Source organism: Orcinus orca, chromosome 11 (genome assembly GCF_937001465.1).
Source record: "Orcinus orca chromosome 11, mOrcOrc1.1, whole genome shotgun sequence".
NCBI classification, from domain to species: domain Eukaryota; kingdom Metazoa; phylum Chordata; class Mammalia; order Artiodactyla; family Delphinidae; genus Orcinus; species Orcinus orca.
This window is the reverse complement of record NC_064569.1, coordinates 22760050-22778528: the sequence shown is the minus strand read 5'-3', so window position 1 is coordinate 22778528 and position 18479 is coordinate 22760050. Positions and strand designations below refer to the sequence as shown.

The 18479-nt window shown below is 40.5% G+C and overlaps 3 protein-coding genes across 15 annotated transcripts in view; all 3 read right to left on the bottom strand.

Annotated features, from left to right (window-relative positions):
- The window catches only part of MRPS35 (mitochondrial ribosomal protein S35), a 42528-nt gene extending 36318 nt beyond the window's left edge, over nt 1–6210 (bottom strand). The window contains exons 1-3 of one of the 2 annotated variants that reach the window (XM_004270893.4): nt 6048–6210; nt 2221–2267; nt 929–1096 (exon numbers count right to left, since the gene is read on the bottom strand). In XM_004270893.4, coding sequence (XP_004270941.1) covers nt 929–1096; nt 2221–2267; nt 6048–6159 — 327 coding nt within the window. In that variant the 5' untranslated portion in view covers nt 6160–6210. The remainder of the gene's footprint in view (nt 1–928; nt 1097–2220; nt 2268–6047) is intronic. The other variant, XM_033430192.2, reaches the window with a different exon arrangement.
- Nucleotides 6211–11803: 5593 nt separating this feature from the next.
- On the bottom strand, nt 11804–12938 carry REP15 (RAB15 effector protein). The gene is made up of 2 exons (XM_049694428.1): nt 12893–12938; nt 11804–12645 (listed from the first exon to the last, which is right to left on the bottom strand). Exons 1-2 carry the CDS (start codon nt 12936–12938, stop codon nt 11927–11929), a joined length of 765 nt encoding a protein of 254 aa, XP_049550385.1. The 3' UTR covers nt 11804–11926.
- Nucleotides 12939–13311: 373 nt separating this feature from the next.
- Nucleotides 13312–18479, bottom strand: part of PPFIBP1 (PPFIA binding protein 1) — a 176092-nt gene continuing 170924 nt past the window's right edge. For all 12 annotated transcript variants that reach the window (XM_049694179.1, XM_049694183.1, XM_049694182.1 and 9 more), the window contains 4 exons: nt 18217–18405; nt 16322–16501; nt 15313–15378; nt 13312–15171 (listed from right to left, as the gene is read on the bottom strand). In XM_049694179.1, the coding sequence (XP_049550136.1) occupies nt 15085–15171; nt 15313–15378; nt 16322–16501; nt 18217–18405 (522 nt within the window). In that variant the 3' untranslated portion in view covers nt 13312–15084. The remainder of the gene's footprint in view (nt 15172–15312; nt 15379–16321; nt 16502–18216; nt 18406–18479) is intronic.

The window sequence follows — 18479 nt, the reverse complement described above, 5'->3', positions numbered from 1 at the left end:
AAAGGGATGGCATGCATTAAATGTTTGGATTTTTATGTTTATTAAAATTCCATTCACAACCATCATTACAAATATATTGTTATTCTCTTTCACCAAGTGATATTTTCCACAGACCTTTTCTTTAAACTAAGTTCAATTCTTCTCTTCATTTGAAGAAAAGATTAGTTTTATAGGCGTTTGTTTTCTTGTCTCTTGAAATGTTCCCATTTCCAAATTTCATCTGCCTATCTCCAGCAGCAAACAAACCCCTCTTCATATTACGATCTCAATTTTTACCAGCAACTTTTAGCAAATTTCTGTTTTTCACGAAGACTCTTATTTAGCAGAAAATACAATTCCTTGATGATAATTTCATTGTATGTAAAAGGAAACCATCTAAGATATGCATTCCCAGGCTACGCATATTTGTATTTTCTTTAAGAAGTCTGTTTTTCAGAAATCATTATAGATGCTATCAACTCATTACAGATGCTATCAACTGAAGCATTTAACATGACCTATTTTTCTTGAAGAAATAAAGAAGTTTAAGGACTATAACAATACTACTAAATAATTTTCTGTAGAAGTTTTAGATCTCTTTTTCAAAAGTAAAAACTCCCAGTTCTCAAACTCAAATTAGGTTATTTCACTTTTCTTAGTTCTGCTTAAAAGACACAATATAGAAAAGATACAATAGAAACGAAAAAGCCAAAAGGAAGCCATAGGACAAATCAATTACATTGATTAAATGCCTAGGGTTCTTTGAGGCTTCTTTGCCGAGGATAACCAAAACATAATATCCATTATTACCTGGAAAAAGATTGAATTAAAATACAGTAAGCTGCTATGCACTGAACCTTGAAGTGTTGGGGGAGAGGGTAGGTGTCAGAGGGAGATCAGCATTTATTTAGATATAAGTTTTAGTCAATGAACCAGAAACTTATCTTACCTTTAAAAGTTCCAGATTTCCCTCCTTAGCCATAGGCACCCCTCTTTTTACTGGATAACCCATTCGAACAGGAAGAGGTACTGCTGAGGGTTTAAATGGCGCTGCAACAGGGTAAACACTAGGCCAGTCCTGGTCAACAGCCATTTTCTCTGTCCTAGGAGGTAGTGCCTGAGGAATGTAAAATAGTTTAATATTTTAAATATAAACATATTCTTTAATTTTAAAGCAAAAAAGCTGCAATTAAGAGAAACATAAGAGGACTTACAACCTACATAAAATCTGACCTCCCACAGCTAATGTCGCTGAAATGAAAAAACACTAAACGTACCTAAATATCTCTGGCACAGTTTTCTTAAACCCAGTAGCAAGGATCCCCTTTAACAGCACATTTCCTTCGCAAAAGAATTTCTCTTATTTATTTACTTAGACTTTTAGCAAACTTTCTACATATTGTTTATGAAGGGGTAAGTAATGATATATTTTGAATAAGTTTTAAAACTTTGATGAAAGTCAGTACATGAGGTGACAGTGATACAAACTTGGAAATAAAGGAAATAAGAAAAAGGAACATAAAGAATAAGAATTCAGAAATAAATAAATTAGGATTAAACTAAATGAATAGATACATAATGAGAAATAATGTTTCCTAGGCCCAGAGAATAACTACATGATATTTTAGTCAATCACATTAACATATTTATTTTTTAAACTGTATTTGATAGACAGAGATGCCCAGCATTCCCTTTAAACCCAAAACGATGGTTTGAAGAGGCAAAACTAGGCAACACCCATCTAAGTAATATACATGTAGTATATGTCCTGGAAGCTAATATTCCTGTGAAAATGACTACTCTATACAATTATAATTGGTGCCATTTAACTTCCAACTAATGTGCCTTTGTTCTGACTCCATGCTTCCTAAGTGACCGTATAATTTGGATTCCTCCATAGAGATACCTACAGGGTGAGACCAAACTGGTTAGATTAATGCATACATCCCAGGCTGCATGACTGTTCAAGGCATCACCAAAAATAATTCTTTATTCTGGTTTATATACCTATATCCTGGGAGTATGTGAGTGAGTCCACCTCTCAAAGATGATCCATTCTCAGGGAACTGACAAAAAGCAGTGGAAGACTAGAGCCAGGGCTGTGGCAGTCACCCAGTCAACAGCCCCTTGAGAAGAAGACTTCTCGTGCAGCGCCCTTCTACCTCATAATGAGTATCTGCCTCACTTCAGAATTTCAGAAACCAGTAAGACAGTCTATACCAGAGTACATTAGCTGCTTACCTTTCTTCTTAGTGGCCTTCCGTATCTGGATGTTCTTTCTGTTGTAGCTAAAAGACAACACAACAGTTACAGAGAATTTTATAACACCGAGCTCTTCAACATTGTTCATGATCCCACAATTCTCACATAATTTAAAGTATTCAGTAATATAAAAATGAAACAATAATCCATTTTCTGTAAGTTCAGGGACTAAATCATTTTAATGAAAATGAAAATTCAGAAGTAGGTAAGAAAATCCAAGAGTTACTTGAATATAAAATATATTGTGATTGACGATATGGTGAACTCATCAACTAGAGCAATATTTTCAGTAACTTTTAAGGTTCATCATCAAATAAGCTTACTTTCCCAGGATAAAATATCTAATTAGAAATAAGTATTTTACATCTTTAAAAGTAACTGGCTTGAAATATTCTAATATATACTTGCTCATATTTGGAATTATTCTGTTCTTTACACACACACAGACACAAAACAACCTTCAGTTTTCCTTCTCTACTGTTTATTAGCACTGCCAATGCTACAATAATGCCAATAATAACAAAACTCATAGTTATTCCTAATAAATCACATAACTGTACAAGAGGGTAAGTTACTTACATACAGTATCTACCTTTTAATATATTAATTTTTTTTAATTTATTTATTTTTTCCCGGTATGTGGGCCTCTCACTGTTGTGGCCTCTCCCGTTGCGGAGCACAGGCTCCGGACGCGCAGGCTCAGCGGCCATGGCTCACGGGCCCAGCCGCTCCGCGGCATGTGGGATCCTCCCGGACCGGGGCACGAACCCGCGTTCCCTGCATCGGCAGGCGGACTCTCAACCACTGCGCCACCAGGGAAGCCCAGTATCTACCTTTTAAAATATTAACTTATGTCTCTCTAAATTAATGTTTTGCTCTACTAAAATAATATATAATAACTGTATTTATTCAGCACTTTCACATGTCCAGACACTGTGCTAAATGCTTTTCATTATCTCATTTAATCTTATTCTTCACAATAACTGTAAGTACTATTATTATCCTTATTTAGAGGTCTTTTAGCCAAGAAAACTAAAGACCAAGTAGTCAGGGTGATGACAGCATAGCACAAAAGACCTCACATTCTGAACCACTAACTCAAGCTTCACAAGCCCCATAACTACACCGAACTTCCAGCACCAGGTCCCTGAGTTTTTCTCTGAACTTTCTGTTCTGTCTGTCTACAATGTGCCTCCCTTTCATCTGCCTGCCTTCTATCCCCTACTCCCTCTCCACTTCATCTCTTCATCTGACAAATTCTTATTCATCCCTCAATAGTAATTCATTGATTTATTCAAAAACTGTTTGAGTGATATTGTGTACCAGCAACTCAGAAGGCAGCAATGAACAACAGAGACACAGTCCTTGCTCTCACTGAATGCAGAGTCTGTCAAATAAGATAACTATTTAGCAAGTAATTTCAATAAACAGTTATAAATATTAATGAAGCACACCGCAGGGGACCCAACCTAGTCAATTAGTTGGGGAAAATATCCCTGAAGAAGTGGACTTCAAGCGAAAACCTTAAACATGAACAGGAAGTAGCCATGGGAACAGGCAAGTAGAAAAAGTGTTCTAGAGTGAGAGAGAAGATGGAAAATCAAAGTAAACAAGTTCTATATGGCTGAAATTTAAGAGTAGGGCATAAGGAGCGCTAAGAAAAGTGATATTTAATAGGTCATACATATATATATATATATATATATATATACATACATATTTTTTTGGGGGGGGGGGTACGCGGGCCTCTCACTGTTGTGGCCTCTCCCACTGCGGAGCACAGGCTCCGGACGCGCAGGCCCAGTGGCCATGGCTCATGGGCCCAGCAGCTCTGTGGCATGTGGGATCTTCCCGGACCGGGGCACGAACCCGTGTCCCCTGCATCGGCAGGCGGACTCTCAACCACTGCGCCACCAGGGAAGCTCTAATAGGTCAGAGATATATTTAATAGGCATCTCAACTAAAACACATCATACGCAGAGCTCTTGATTTCCTTCTTCCAGTCTTCCCAGTCCCTCTAAATGGTATCACCATTCATCCAAGTTCTCAGGATAAAAATCTAACATGCTTCCTTGAGACTTTTCCTCAAGCTCCATATCAAATCCGTCACTAAATCCTGTTAGCAGGACTTTCAGAATATATACCAAATCCAACCACACCAGCTCCACTATTACTTCAATCCAAGCCACTATCATCTCATTTGGAGTACTACATCAGCTCCAAACTGGTCTCCTGGCTTCCACTCTTACCCCGGCTCTCTACACAGCAGCCAGTGATCTTTTAAAAGTATACATCATATTATATCACTCCCTGTTCCAAACCTACCAAAGTGATAGCAAACTTATAACAAAATCCAAGCCAAATGCCCATAAGTCTTTACCAGATGAGGTCATTATGTATTTTTCTGGTATCTTATACTTCCACTCTTCTCTTTACTCACTTAGCTCCAGCCACGCTGGCCTTTTTTTCTGTTCCTTGGTCACACCCCTAAGCTTGTTCTCACTTTTGAGCTTTTGCACTTGCAATTCCCAATGCTCTTCCCGCAGATCTGCTCAAATGTCACTCCCCCAGGAGTTCTTTCCTGACTACCCTATCTTATCTTATCCTACAGCCACTATTCCCCCAATCCATCATTCTCAAGACCCTGCTTTATTTTTCTTCATAGCACCTAACATCGTACTGACACTGTTTCCCTGTTTATGATCTGATTTCCCCCCAAGAATGTAAGCTTCATGAGATGAAGGGCCCTGCTCTATCCCAGTATCTAGAACACCACCTAGCACACAGTAGGAGTTAAGTATTTGTAGAATGAATAGATGAATGAAAGATTAAAAAGAGTGTTCAGACTAGAAAGAGCTACCATGATGCATTAAGGAATTTGTCTCAAAGCAATGAAAAACCATTTGTAGATTTTGAACATGGGAGTGGCAAGTTAACATTTGCTCTTTGCACACCTCACTCTGGCTGTTGTGAGAATTCAAGGTAGGAGAACACGAGCAGAAAGAGAGACCAGTGAAGAAACTATCGTAGAAGTGAGAGTTAGTGGCTTAAACTGGACAGTTAGTAGTATGAACATTAGACATATTACAGAAAATATCACCAGGATAGGACCTGGTGAATAACTGCACGCGACCCCTCGACTGAGCTTTTCGTAACTCTGGCGGGCTGCTCCTCGGTGCCCCCCGCCCCCTTACTGTATTCACGCTTCTATTACAGCACCTCACACTGCACAGCACTTCTGGTCTATGCATAACTAGACTTTTCCACTAGATTCCTCCAGGGCAAGAACGGTACCGGGCATCCCTAAAATCTCTCTTGAATGAAGGTCACCTCAATAATGCCTACTGAATAAAGGTCAACCCCATTTGGTGGCATAACTAGCCCTGGAATTCAGAGTTGTAGTTTATTCTAGGACACTTGTACGCTTCTCTTAAATTTCGGAAAAATCCATGGTTCAACACTGCCCAACAAACACTACGAGCACCAGCAACCAGAGAGAGACCTGTGCCGGTGGCCCCAGGAGGGAGCATCTGAAAGCGCAGGTCACGCAGAAGGGAGGGAGAAAGCTCGCGGCGCCCAAAGGACCTGCAAACAGAAATTGGCTGCCAAGAACCAGGTGACACTCCGCACAGAGGGCAGACCCACATCCGCGGCTTTCCTACTAGGCGGGCCAGCGACAGACCGGCAGAGGACGTACCGGCCTCCCTGAGGCGGCTCTGGCTCCGCCACCGCGGCGGCCATCACGGGCCTGTATTCCGCCCCCCTCACTTCCCCAAAAGCCCGGAAGCGACGGGGCAGACACTCACACGGGCTTGGTCTCGGAGAGCGAGTGGCCGGAGACACAGAGGTGGAAAAGGCTCGAAGGCTTCTGGCCCGCGGCTGCAGGACCAGGCATGCAGGGAGCCGAGCGGCCGCCATGGCTGCGAAGACGGCAAGCGGGAGAGGACAAGCGCGCTACCGGGTCAAGGGGCGGGTCTGAGGCCCTATTGCGCAGGCTCGCCTCATCTTGCCCCGCCCCTGGGAGGGAGGAACAGAAAACACTTGGGGCTGCGAATTCAGAGCCCGAGTGAAACGTGCAAGAAAATACCCCCCAGCATAGAGAAAGTAATGAAAAGAAAGTAATAAGATTTTTTTTAAAAAATCGAAGCAGTCAGTCCAAAGATAATTGTAAATAAGTACCATAGGGATGAGGGAAATGTGGCTTACAGAGGGCAGGTGAGGGCAGAACCTCAGATGGCCCAAGAGTCAGGTAGTCTACCCTAAGCCCCTGCTTCTTCGCAATTGCTGCGTTTCTGCACTTTCTTGAAGTCTTCAGCTAGTGCAAGTGATATGCTTTGAGGAGAGAGGCAGTATCCAATAGTAATAAAAGGATGGCCTCTTGAACCAGACTAGTACTTGAGTTTAAAACTTGACTTCACCATCTTTAGGATGTGTGGTCCTAATCAATCAAACGTCTGGGTACAATACTAGCATACACTGAGCGCCCCGTGCGCACAGGCTGTAACTGCTATCAATGATTTGGTTAGCTTGTTTGTAGATCAAGTTAGAATTGCAAAACGGCAGAACTCATCAGGACCTAGAAAATAATGGTTATCCTTTAATGAGCGCTCTTATTTTCTACCATAGAATGGATTAACATACAACTCTTAATAAAATTATCCTCTCTTCTTTTCAATCGGTATGTATAATACTCAAAGCACAAAAGTATGATAACAAGAACAACTGGGAACAAACACAACTGTCTCTTGGTAAGCATACCAAGTAGAGCAGAGCTGTGCAGGTGTCCCAGGGTATTCTACCTGTGAACATCAGGTGTGCCATGGGCATCAAGCAGTATGTGGCATGATAAGGACAAATACTTGTAATAATCACCATCCTCATCTTTTCTGACCTCTTATTATCCTATTATTGCTTCAAAGCAGAAGTATGGTGTATTAGGTGTGTATTTGTTTGCTAGGGCTGCTGTAACAAAGTACCAGAAACCGGGTAACTTAAAACAACAGAATTTTATTCTCTTACAGTTCTAGAAGCTAAAAGTCCAAAATCCAGGTGTTGGCAAGGGATGGTTCATTCCGGATGTTTTGAGGGAGAATCTGTTTATGCCTCTCTCCTGGTTTCTGATGGTTGCTGGCTGTTTTTGGCTTTCTTTGGCTTGTAGACACATCACTCCAATCTCTACCTCCATCTTCACATGGTATTATCCCCTGTCCTCCATTTTTAAGATTAAAAGCATGGCCTTTAAATCAGATGGATGTGGGATTTGAATCCAGGCTCTGTTTCTTTGTGATCTTGGGCAAGTCCACCTAACCTCTCTGAACTTCAGTTTCAGAGAAAATGGGAACAATATTATCTTCTTGAGGACCACAGTGATTAGGTGAGTAATGTTTCAGAAGGCATAACATAAAGGTGGCCATTAGAATTAAGCTCAGGGTCAATGCAGCAGCCACTTTTTCTCTCAATTTTGTATATTTTAGTAGGATAAAGTACAAGGCCTATCCCATAGAAATTTAAGGACAAATGAGTATGACTCCTTATAGAATTATTTCATATCCAGAGACTTCTCAATTTCTGAGCAAGATGTTAAGAGACTTAGTTCCTTGTTCAAACTGCTTATGCTTTCGTTTTACTCTCTCCCTAAGAGTAAAGTAGATCGATATGACTGGAATTAGAAGAGCCAGAAAAATACTTATTGTTTTCCCTGATATCAAGTACTATGAAGTTCATTCTATATTGAAAGTTAAAAACTCACCTGTGATGCTATCAACGGGCAATAATGCTATGTGTTTCATGCAGTGTATAGAGTAAAGCATGTACTGTCATGTACACAGGAGTTAGTAAGAATAACATACTCTTTCAGTTAGAAAAGATCTTAGAGGTGCAATCACTCAATCATGATAGAAATCTTTTCATTAGCCTTAGTGACCAAATAACCCAGTATACTGTAGAAGCTAGGCTGGTTTCATGGGCTTGTGACATATACTTAGAGGAGCCCTGTGCTTGGCTTAATGCTCTGCTGTCCCTGTCTTGAAATTTTTAATAGTTTTTAAACAAAGGGCTCCATATTTTCAGTTTGCACTGGGCCCCACAAATTATGTAGTCAGTTCTGTGTAGATCAATTTTAAATATTAAGATTTTTAATAATTGGTATTTGAAAACTGCATTAATCCAATGACTTTGTCAGAGAGCTATTTTTAATCAAAACTAACTTTATAAAAAGTGAGTGAACCAAACTTCCAGTTATAAGATAAATAAGTACTTAGTGATGTGATGTACAGCATGATGACTGTAGTTAACACTGCTGGATGGTATATTTGGAAGTTGCTAAAAGATAGATCCTAAAGGTTCTCATCACATGGAACATTTTTTTTTTTTTGCATCTATATGAAATGATGGATGTTAACTAAACTTATTGTGGTTTTCATTTCATAATATATGTAAGTCAAATCATTATGCTGTATAAACTAAAACAGTGCTGCACGTCAGTTATATCTCAATAAAACTGGAAAACACTAACTCAAAAATAAATAAATATGCACTTACAGAAAAAAGTGAGTGAACAAAGTATGTCTATTCACAAGCATGGTAAATTGACAATATGCAAATATCCAGGTATGCAACTCAAATATCCATCAAAACAGTATAGATTAAATACATTATGGTGTATACATACAACATAGAATACTACTTAGACACATACATCTTAATCCCAGTTGAACATTAGAATTATCAATACTTGAGGAGGTTAAAAAAACCCGTCTAGGCCTCTCTCTGAGATGCTGGTCAATTGGTCTAGGTGTGTTTGCAAACTTGGTGGGTTTTTTTGCTTTTGTTTTAAGTTTCCCAAGTCAACCTAATATGCAGGCAGGACTGAGAACCACTGATGTCAGCCTTATAAAGGATGAAGTGGATATAAATGTATTAGCATGGAAATTTTTCCACAATATATAGTTTTTAAAATGCAGGTTACAAGACACTTACAGATATAATTCCATTTGTGTAAAATACTTTCCATATGCACTACACATTCTTGAAGGGTAAACTGTAAACTGGTATGGGGTGTTGGTGAGACTCCTGAAGACTTAACTTTCTATACTTCTGTACTTAAATTTTTACATCAAAATGCAGATTTAAAATAATGAGAATACAGTATTTTTAAAATCAGCCAATGCTTCACATCTTTATTTTCATTTAAAAAAACATGGTGAGTCTTTGACATATCTTCCAGCTATTTATTTTTTTTAATTTATTTTTTAAAATGTATTTATTTTTGGCTGCGTTGCGTCTTCGTTGCTGCGCGCGGACTTTCTCTAGTTGCGGCGAGCGGGGGCTACTCTTTGTTGCAGTGCGTGGGCTTCTCATTGCGGTGGCTTCTCCTGTTGTGGAGCACGGACTCTAGGCGCCTGGGCTTCAGTAGTTGCGGCACGTGGGCTCAGTAGTTGTGGCTCACAGGCTCTAGAGCACAGGCTCAGTAGTTGTGGCGCACGGGCTTAGTTGCTCCACGGCATGTGGGATCTTCCTGGACCAGGGCTTGAACCCGTGTCCCCTGCATTGGCAGGCGGATTCTTAACTACTGCACCACCAGGGAAGTCCCTCTTTCAGCTATTTATAACACAAATGTTTACAATTTGTATTAGACTTTTCAAACTTTTGGTAGACTTACACTTCAGTATAGAAAATGTTGTCACAGGCATTGTCTCCTTTGAATTAGTTGAAGTCATTCACATTTTACAGATAAGAGAACGAAGAGTTAAACCACTAGACTCTGCTCTTAAGAGAATTGGGACTCAAACCCACATCTGATTCCAGGTTGCAAACTCTTCTTACTCTGTTACACCACCTTCTGGATAGCTTACGCTACACAGCTTTGCTGCAGACAGGGGTCACTATACACAAGGAAACGTAAGTTGACCGAGTATCATAACCTGCCAGGAGCATTCCAAGTAACAATAATTCTTGCTTGACAACTTGAAGAGATGTCTCTCGCACCTATTTGTCCCTGCTTATCGAAGACAGAGGGCTAAAATGCTTTCCTTGAACTTTTGGTTTCCTGGAATGAAGGAATGTCATATTTAAGAAGTTTGGAAATCAGCGTTCTAATTGTGATTATATTTCATCCAATCATCAGCCAATGACGTAAGCTTTACCGTCAACTCCTCCTAATCTGACCTCTTCACCCCTCCTCCTCTGCCACTTTGGTCCAGGCTACTCTTTTCTCTCCTCTGAATTATTATAACAGTTTCTTAGCTGCCCCCACCCCGGGAGCTGCCACTCTTTTCTCCCTGCAATCTAGTCTCCACCCAGCAATCCAGTGAGGTTTTTAGTGTGTAAGTCAGATCAAGGCATGTCTGTCCCCATATCACTCAGAGTAAAATCCAGAGTCCTTACAAATATGATCTGCTTCTCCTGTTTGCTGGCTCCTTCTCCGACCTCATCTCCTAACAATCTCCTTCCGGGTCACTTTGCTCCATCCACACATCCTCTGTTGCTATGCCTCAAACACATCAACTCCACTCCCGTGTCAGGCCCTTGGCACCTGCAGTTCCCTATGCCTAGAACACTCTTTCCCAGATACCTGCACTGATGCTCTCTCTCCATTCAGATCGCTGGTAAATTGCCCCCTTCTCTCTGAGGCTTCCCTTAACCACATCATATAAAATAGCATCTCCTTCACTCTCTCTCCCCTTACCCATACTTAATTTTCCTTTATACCACCCCTGACATTTCTTTAAATATGCATTTAAAATATATGTGCATGTATTTGTTTATTGTCTATCTTCCACCATTAAGAGGAAAACTCCCTGAGAGTGGGGACTTTGTTCTTCTTAATGCTGGACTGGCAGGGCATGGAACAGGGCCTACCAAGTAACAGGTATTTAATAATCATGTGGAATGAACTGATCTTCCATGTACACTTTTAAGCATTTTTTGTTTTGTTTTTTTCTGCTTCTGTCCTCTAGAAGCACAGAGGGAAAATTATGTTTCCTTCCCTACAGTCCTGTTATAATCCCACCCAGGCTTTTAAGTAAAGATGTTTTTTATACGTGAATACACTTTCCTTACTGCAAATGCTAAACAGATGTTAATCATTATTACGAGGGATAGTTAAATGGGTCACTGTGTTTAAATCATAGGTAAAGCTAACACTTGAGTCCTAGAGGGATCCCACCAAGGTCCTCTCTGTGCAGAGGAAGCAGCTTGGGATGAGGTGGGATCAGGGTAGAGAGGAAGAGAGCCAGGCTAGGTTTTGCTTAGGAGTCCTGAAACGAAACCGGTTTTGTAAATGTAATTAAACCTGTTCTACCCACTTCCCACGCATGGAAGTCAAAACACACTTTACACTTTCAAATGCTAGACTTACTCTGTCAACCACACAATTTGTTTTTCAAATCGAACTTTAAGGGTGACTTTATTATCCTCTCTTCCCAGTTTAATTGTTGAATAATAAATAAAAGATTAAGCTAAATTGTTACATTTTCCCTGAAATACAGGCAGGATTTTTTCTGTCCATAATCATGATACTAAGATGTTTTGACCCAGGTGATGGTTTTCATTCAATGTGGGGTCGGGTGGGAGGAGAAAAAAGAAATCCCATGAGGGGATGATGCAAGAGGATGAACTTGCTTATTAAAATAAAATTTTTTTTTCCTTTTTATCTTACAGGCCAGTCTCATCTCACATAGCCAGTTCAGAGGATGCTAATATAAACCTTGCCCACCTCTCTCAGCCCGTCTTTCTTACTCAGACAGTTTCCAAGCAGTTCCCTGATGGAGACACAATCTTCAGTTTCCAGGATGAATCGTGCCACGGCCGTCCCTCCCGGCAGATGGCCCCTCACTGTCTCACGTTTGATACTGTCCAGGACAACAGTATGTCTGATGTCTTTAGGCTTTCCTGGCACACCAAAGATGATAAACAGGCCCAGATAATCCTCTCCTATCAAGTTACAGAATTCTTCCAGCTTATCAAACCTACTTCTATTGCTGAAAGACCCCTCTGCCCTGGGTTCTGGATTGGAGGGGTCACAAGGCTCCGATTCCACGGGAGGATGAGAAGACATCTGTAGAGTCTGTACTGCCAGCTGGAGCCTTATTTGCTTATCGGATGCCCAAAATGTCCAAATCCAGTCCGCCCCAAACAGTAAGGCTTGGTGTTTGGTCATCTTGGTGGTAGTAAGCCAGTTGTCAATGCCTTTTTCATGGCAGAAAGTGACGAAGTGGATTAAGAAGATCTCACTGAGAGTGTTTGGAGCTGGGCATAGATTAGTCAGCGTGTCTTCAAATCCAAGATACTCCTTCAGTTTCTGGGCTGCACGGGCTATAGCTCCACTGACCACCTCACAGATGCCGAGAACCTCTTTGCCGTCCTTCAGAGCCAACTGCTGCGATGGTTTTTGCCCCGTTTTCCCTGCACCCACTCAGCACTACTTCCGCATATCGAACAGGCGAACTGTCCTTTCTCAGAGTAAGAGTTTTGCAGTGAAGTCACATCTGCTAACATGGTCCCAGTTTTCTAACTCTTCAGGGAAGCATATATACACACAGCTAAACAAACATGTAGGTCTTCCTGTTGGGTGTGTTGTACTCATACAGATTCCTGCTGGTTTATTAAGTTAGAGATATTAACTTTCACAAAAAAAACATGTGTCTTTTACTTGTATTCACTCTACTTTTAATATTTGGTAACCTCTTCCAAGACATGTTTCCTTTTTCCAAATTTTAGTTTAATTAAAAATAGTACTTAGTTCTTTAAAGAACCATACATATAGAACTCACTTTCCTTCTGCAACTAACTTCTCCAAACCTGTAGGCAAGTCATTTCCCTTTGCTTTTCTGATATCCCTCTGCCATGAGTCCTCATCCCCCAGCTCAGCTGCCTGTGTTTCCTTTCATACAGAAGTTTCTCAAGCAAAGGCCTCAAATTTCTATGTGTTGATACATGCTATAAATCCTACTCAAACAAATTTATGGGAGTTTGTGAACTATAAAGAGTTGGTGTTACTCTTCTCTATAGCAGAAATAAAGGCTACTGGTTATTCCAAGCAAAGGAAAAGAAAGTAACAGACGATAAAAATATGAGGCAATTATCAATTGACTTTATTTCTTTTCATATGGTAATACCAGCAGTGCATAATATTTTGTAAATAAAATATATACCATCAAAAAATTTTAACCATATCACATATCATCAGTGATGTTACATTGTCCTGAATAAAGAATACTTGGCATCTATAACTGTCTCCTGGTATTTTTAACCAGGTTTGAATAACAAATTGTTTTTCAAATGGTGACACATATTCACATTAAAATAAAACACAAATACGGTAAGAGTCCAATACGGTTACCAAATAATGAATGATAGGGGGCAAAAGATTATTATTAGCATTGAAGTATTTTAGTTATGAATAAATAGTAATTTAGTATCACAGGTTCCTTGATGAAAAGCTTGCTAACTTGTTAGCTTGAAAGATCATACCACTGACATTCAAATACAGTTTATTAAGCAAGTCCACTGACATATACTGAACTACCCACCCTATGCCAATTTGTGAAAACCTGTCTTTACCACCATTGGCTATCATGAGTAATGATGAAGTACTGAATAAAAAATAGAATATTCTTTCTAATGCCCCTAGAAAATAATAAACATAGTAACAGTTTTTGTTGCAGCTTTCTTTATAAAGAATGTCTGGGACCTGTGCTACAGAAAAACATGAACTGCATTTTATCATCACAATATAGCCATTATGAAACTAATTTTGCAGGCTTTGAGTTACTGAACTCTGATTGAGACAAAATATTCAGACAAGTATCCAGCTTTTTAAAAAAAATCCCATTCACTAATAGCCTGAGAAATGTACAATTAATAACATTAGGAAGACTGTCAGTATTTTGATGTAATGATATATTTAGCAAAGAGGAAGATAAGAAGCTTAATACTGTAAAGGGCTTTGTTTTGTTTTGTTTGTTTCTTCAGAAATTATCTCTACAAAATTTGGGGGAGTTTCTGAATGCATTCAAGTTAATAGTATTTAAATGTCCCTCAAGTTCTCCCTTATGAGGTAAGAGGATCCAAGATTAAGGTTGAAATTCTTAAAAAGCTATTCAACAATTTTGTGATGTATCATCAAAGAAGGGGTATGTCATATATGCTAATTTAGTCGGCATGATCAACATCATTAAATTCAGTTTTGGAGAAAGAAAGATCATTTATGACCTCTCCAAGAACCAGCTGGCATACGAAAATTTTGATCACTGTATTTTTTTTAATGTGATCTTTTTACCATCTTCCTTATGTCACAAAATAAAAGTTCTATTTTCTATGTACTAAGTATATACATATATTTAGAAAAATATATAAAAATGGGACAATATGTGGAGGCACGTGGAGGTGTGGCTGGCATTTAGTGGGCGCACTGAACGCTTAAAGAAATTCCACATGTTGATTTTGAAAGCATATAACGTCCTGCTTCAAGGGCTGCAGTGCTGTCAAAAATCATTCCCTCACTGGTTACTGCTTCCCAAATCCTCCACGCTGTGAATGTAGATGGAAACACTATGGCAAAATACTCATATTAAATGCAACACTTTAAATATAATATATCACAGATTTTTTTTCTTTACATTAAATAGAGGAAAAACGATTATACTCTCATTCACCAGTGTCTTATTTGTCATGGCAACTTTAGAATCGGCACCTATTCCCTGCTTTCCATTTCCACTTCTAAACGAGAAGTGGGAATGATGAACAATATACAATCTGTTGCTTATTGTAGATACTGTGACTGTTTGAGAAATAAAGCGGAACAAAGATGAAGGGTTCCCCGTGCTCATCCAGGTGCTGCGGTCAGACATTTGAGTCTTCATCGGTGATGCTGGCGCTGGGGGAACGGGCAGCAAAATCTTTAAACATCTCGTCTTCCTTTAACATGTGCTGGAAGACAAGGAGGTGGGAGTCACACACACCGAGTGCCACGCACTCTGCACCACCCACTCTCCACTACACATGCAGTCCTTTGGGGTCACTCTCAAACTTATTTTTAGAAGAACATTTGAAATTCGTTTTACAACTTACGGTTAGATTGTTGATGCCCTCGGAGAATGCGCCTATCTGTCTCACTGTCCCTTCTGAGTCTTCCATCTGCAATGAACATACCATGACATGGCTACTCATTTGCAATAATTTCAAGGAAAGCACAGCAAAATGAACACAAATCTATGAAGAAATAGTGCAAGTGGTACTGAACGGGATAGGAGCAACAGAACACTTCTGTTGCATCTCCTCCCACTAATGCAACTGGATGTTAAAGATGAGAAGAAACACTTTACTGGCACATGTAGCCTAATGCTCTGATGTTGATAATGGCACCAGCAGACTGTTAATTAGAAGGCAATATTCAGATGCATGCCCACATACTGAAAAGGCTAAGGAGTATGAGCTGTCCGTTCCTCACTTGTTTTAATACATAGATTTCCTTAATACTGAGATGGTATAACATAGGTAAAAATAGCGCAGGCTTTGAAACCAGCCGGGCAGGTTAGAATCCCAGTGATTCTACCAGCTCTTCTATCTTGTGTAAGTTACTTAACCATTCTGTGTCTCAGTTTCCTTATCTCTAAAATGAGGATAACAATACTCCCCATGTGTTAGGATTACCCTGAACATTAACACGTTACATGCTTAGGGTAGTGCCTGGGATGTAGTAAGCAATCTGTTAAGTTCTCACTTTTATCATTATATTATTATCTTTATTTGTAGGCATTTAAGGAAAACGTCTTTAGTTAGTAGACACAGTGCACTAAGTTTTCATTTAGTGTTTCAATACTGGAAGAACTTATTTTTTTTTTGTGGTATGCGGGCCTCTCACTGTTGTGGCCTCTCCCGTTGCGGAGCACAGGCTCCGGACGCGCAGGCTCAGCGGCCATGGCTCATGGGCCCAGCCGCTCCGCGGCATGTGGGATCTTCCCGGACCGGGGCACGAACCCGTGTCCCCTGCATCGGCAGGCAGACTCTCAACCACTGCGCCACCAGGGAAGCCCAATACTGGAAGAACTTTAAAACAGGTATATAGGGTTATGTTTACCTGCTCTAACCGGTCCAAGTCGTCCTCATCATACAGGTGCATGTCCAAACCAGGCTTAAATCCTTTCTTAGATGTACCTCCTGAGGCCTGTCCCAATTCCATTGGACAAACATATTCCTCCCCATCTTCCTGTTTCTTCTTTCTCAGATTCCCAAAATTGCTGAAGGTAAGTTTCTTTGGCTTTAAAAGAAAAGCAAACAAAAACATCCAGGGACTTGATAAAATTCATATGAAAAGGACCAATAACATGTATAATTTAATTATTCACACTACAGAGAAAAGCAATTGGATGATTAAGTGGGTATAAGAGAAACAAAGGCATCCTAGGCATATGACTGACATCCAAATGTGATAAAGGATCCTTATTATGACTCTCAGAAGATTAAGCTTGTCCTCCTTATTCATACCAACTAGCTGGGTAGTCACTGTGAAAAGCAAAATATGCCAAGAGCCTTAGTTTTGATAGACAGACCTTAATGCAATGAGGTTTCTCAGGGCTGAATTCAATTTTGCAAGGTTTTCTAATCTAAGATCAGCAAAAGAAAATGGCCATTACTGTATTTTCTTTTTGGGTAAGGCTATGATTATCCTGTATGCCTATTATGCTTCCATAACAGGACTGGTAACTGCTGAAAAGAAACCCGCTCTACTGGAGAGAGAATTTCCAGTGAGAGAAGAGAAACTCCATCTTTTCACTGGATAGTCCCTGAGACTATATGTTAAAAGGGGATGGGGATCAGGCCGACGCTGAGAATTTAAATAGAACAGAATCTCTCAGAGGTTTCAAATCTGGTATATCACCATTTTTTTTTTTTTTTTTTTTTTTTGCGGTACGCGGGCCTCTCATTGTTGCAGTCTCTCCCGTTGCGGAGCACAGGCTCCGGACACGCAGGCTCAGCGGCCATGGCTCACGGGCCCAGCCGCTCTGCGGCACGTGGGATCCTCCCGGACCAGGGCACGAACCCGTGTCCCCTGCATCGGCAGGCGGACTCTCAACCACTGCGCCACCAGGGAAGCCCCTAAATCTGGTACATCTTTTAAGGGAGAAAGGGAGCTAAAGAGGAAGTGTCGGGTAGGTAAAAGTGGTTTAAAAAAAAAAAGTTTGTGGAGGAGCCACATCCGTGGAGGAATCAATAAACCCTACCTCTACATTCCGTTAGTTGAGATAACGGACTCAGAAGAGCTCACGGAAGAGTGATTTAAAGAAGAAAAAGTGATCTGAATTTGGTATGATCCATGAATCCAGGTAAATCTGGAGATACCCATTCTCTGCTGGTCTACTGTGGATCATTTCTTTGTTTTTTTTTTGCGGTACGCGGGCCTCTCACTGTTGTGGCCCCTCCCGCTGCGGAACACAGGCTCCGGACGCGCAGGCTCAGCGGCCATGGCTCACGGGCCCAGCCGCTCCGCGGCATGTGGGATCCTCCTGGACTGGGGCACAAACCCGTGTCCCCTGCATCGGCAGGTGGACTCTCAACCACTGCGCCACCAGGGAAGCCCTGTGGATCATTTCTTAATTATCTTTTCCTAGCTTGCAAGGCTGCTTAATGATAAGTATGAGAAGAAATCCTCCTCTCATGCTTGATTTATCCATAGGATAACTGCAATCAATACTGGGCCCAAGTCATGGGCTTTCTGCATTGGCAAAACATCAATTATAGAAGCCGATATCAGGTTCCTTATATTGTTAACTCTAATAAAATAAATGATTTGAGCAAAGATTCCCCCCAGAAGGAAACCTTCAAAAATGCATTTTCCTAATTACTCTTAAAGATGCATTTACCTTCAACCCATCCACAAAACTTAGTAAACCTCAGAAAATGGGATAGCCAGGTAACAGTCAAAACTGAGCCTTTGCTAAAGGCAACTATTAAATGGTAGGAGCTTGAACCAACCTTCACTTTGGCAGTAGCTGTTAAAAGTACATAATCTGGTAACTCCATGGCATCCCGCTTCTGGTGTTGGGCCTCAGCACCGATCAGAAGGTTGAAATGAGTGGCCAAATGTCTTCGCAGCAGGGTCTTGCTTGGTGGGATGTTCAGTAACTGAGCCATTGTTTCCACATTAAAACGAGGTTCTAGAACCTACAGGAAAAAATAAGATTCTTTAAGACACCAGGTATCATACATGTCTGCACTGTGCTCTATAATCTGCAAAG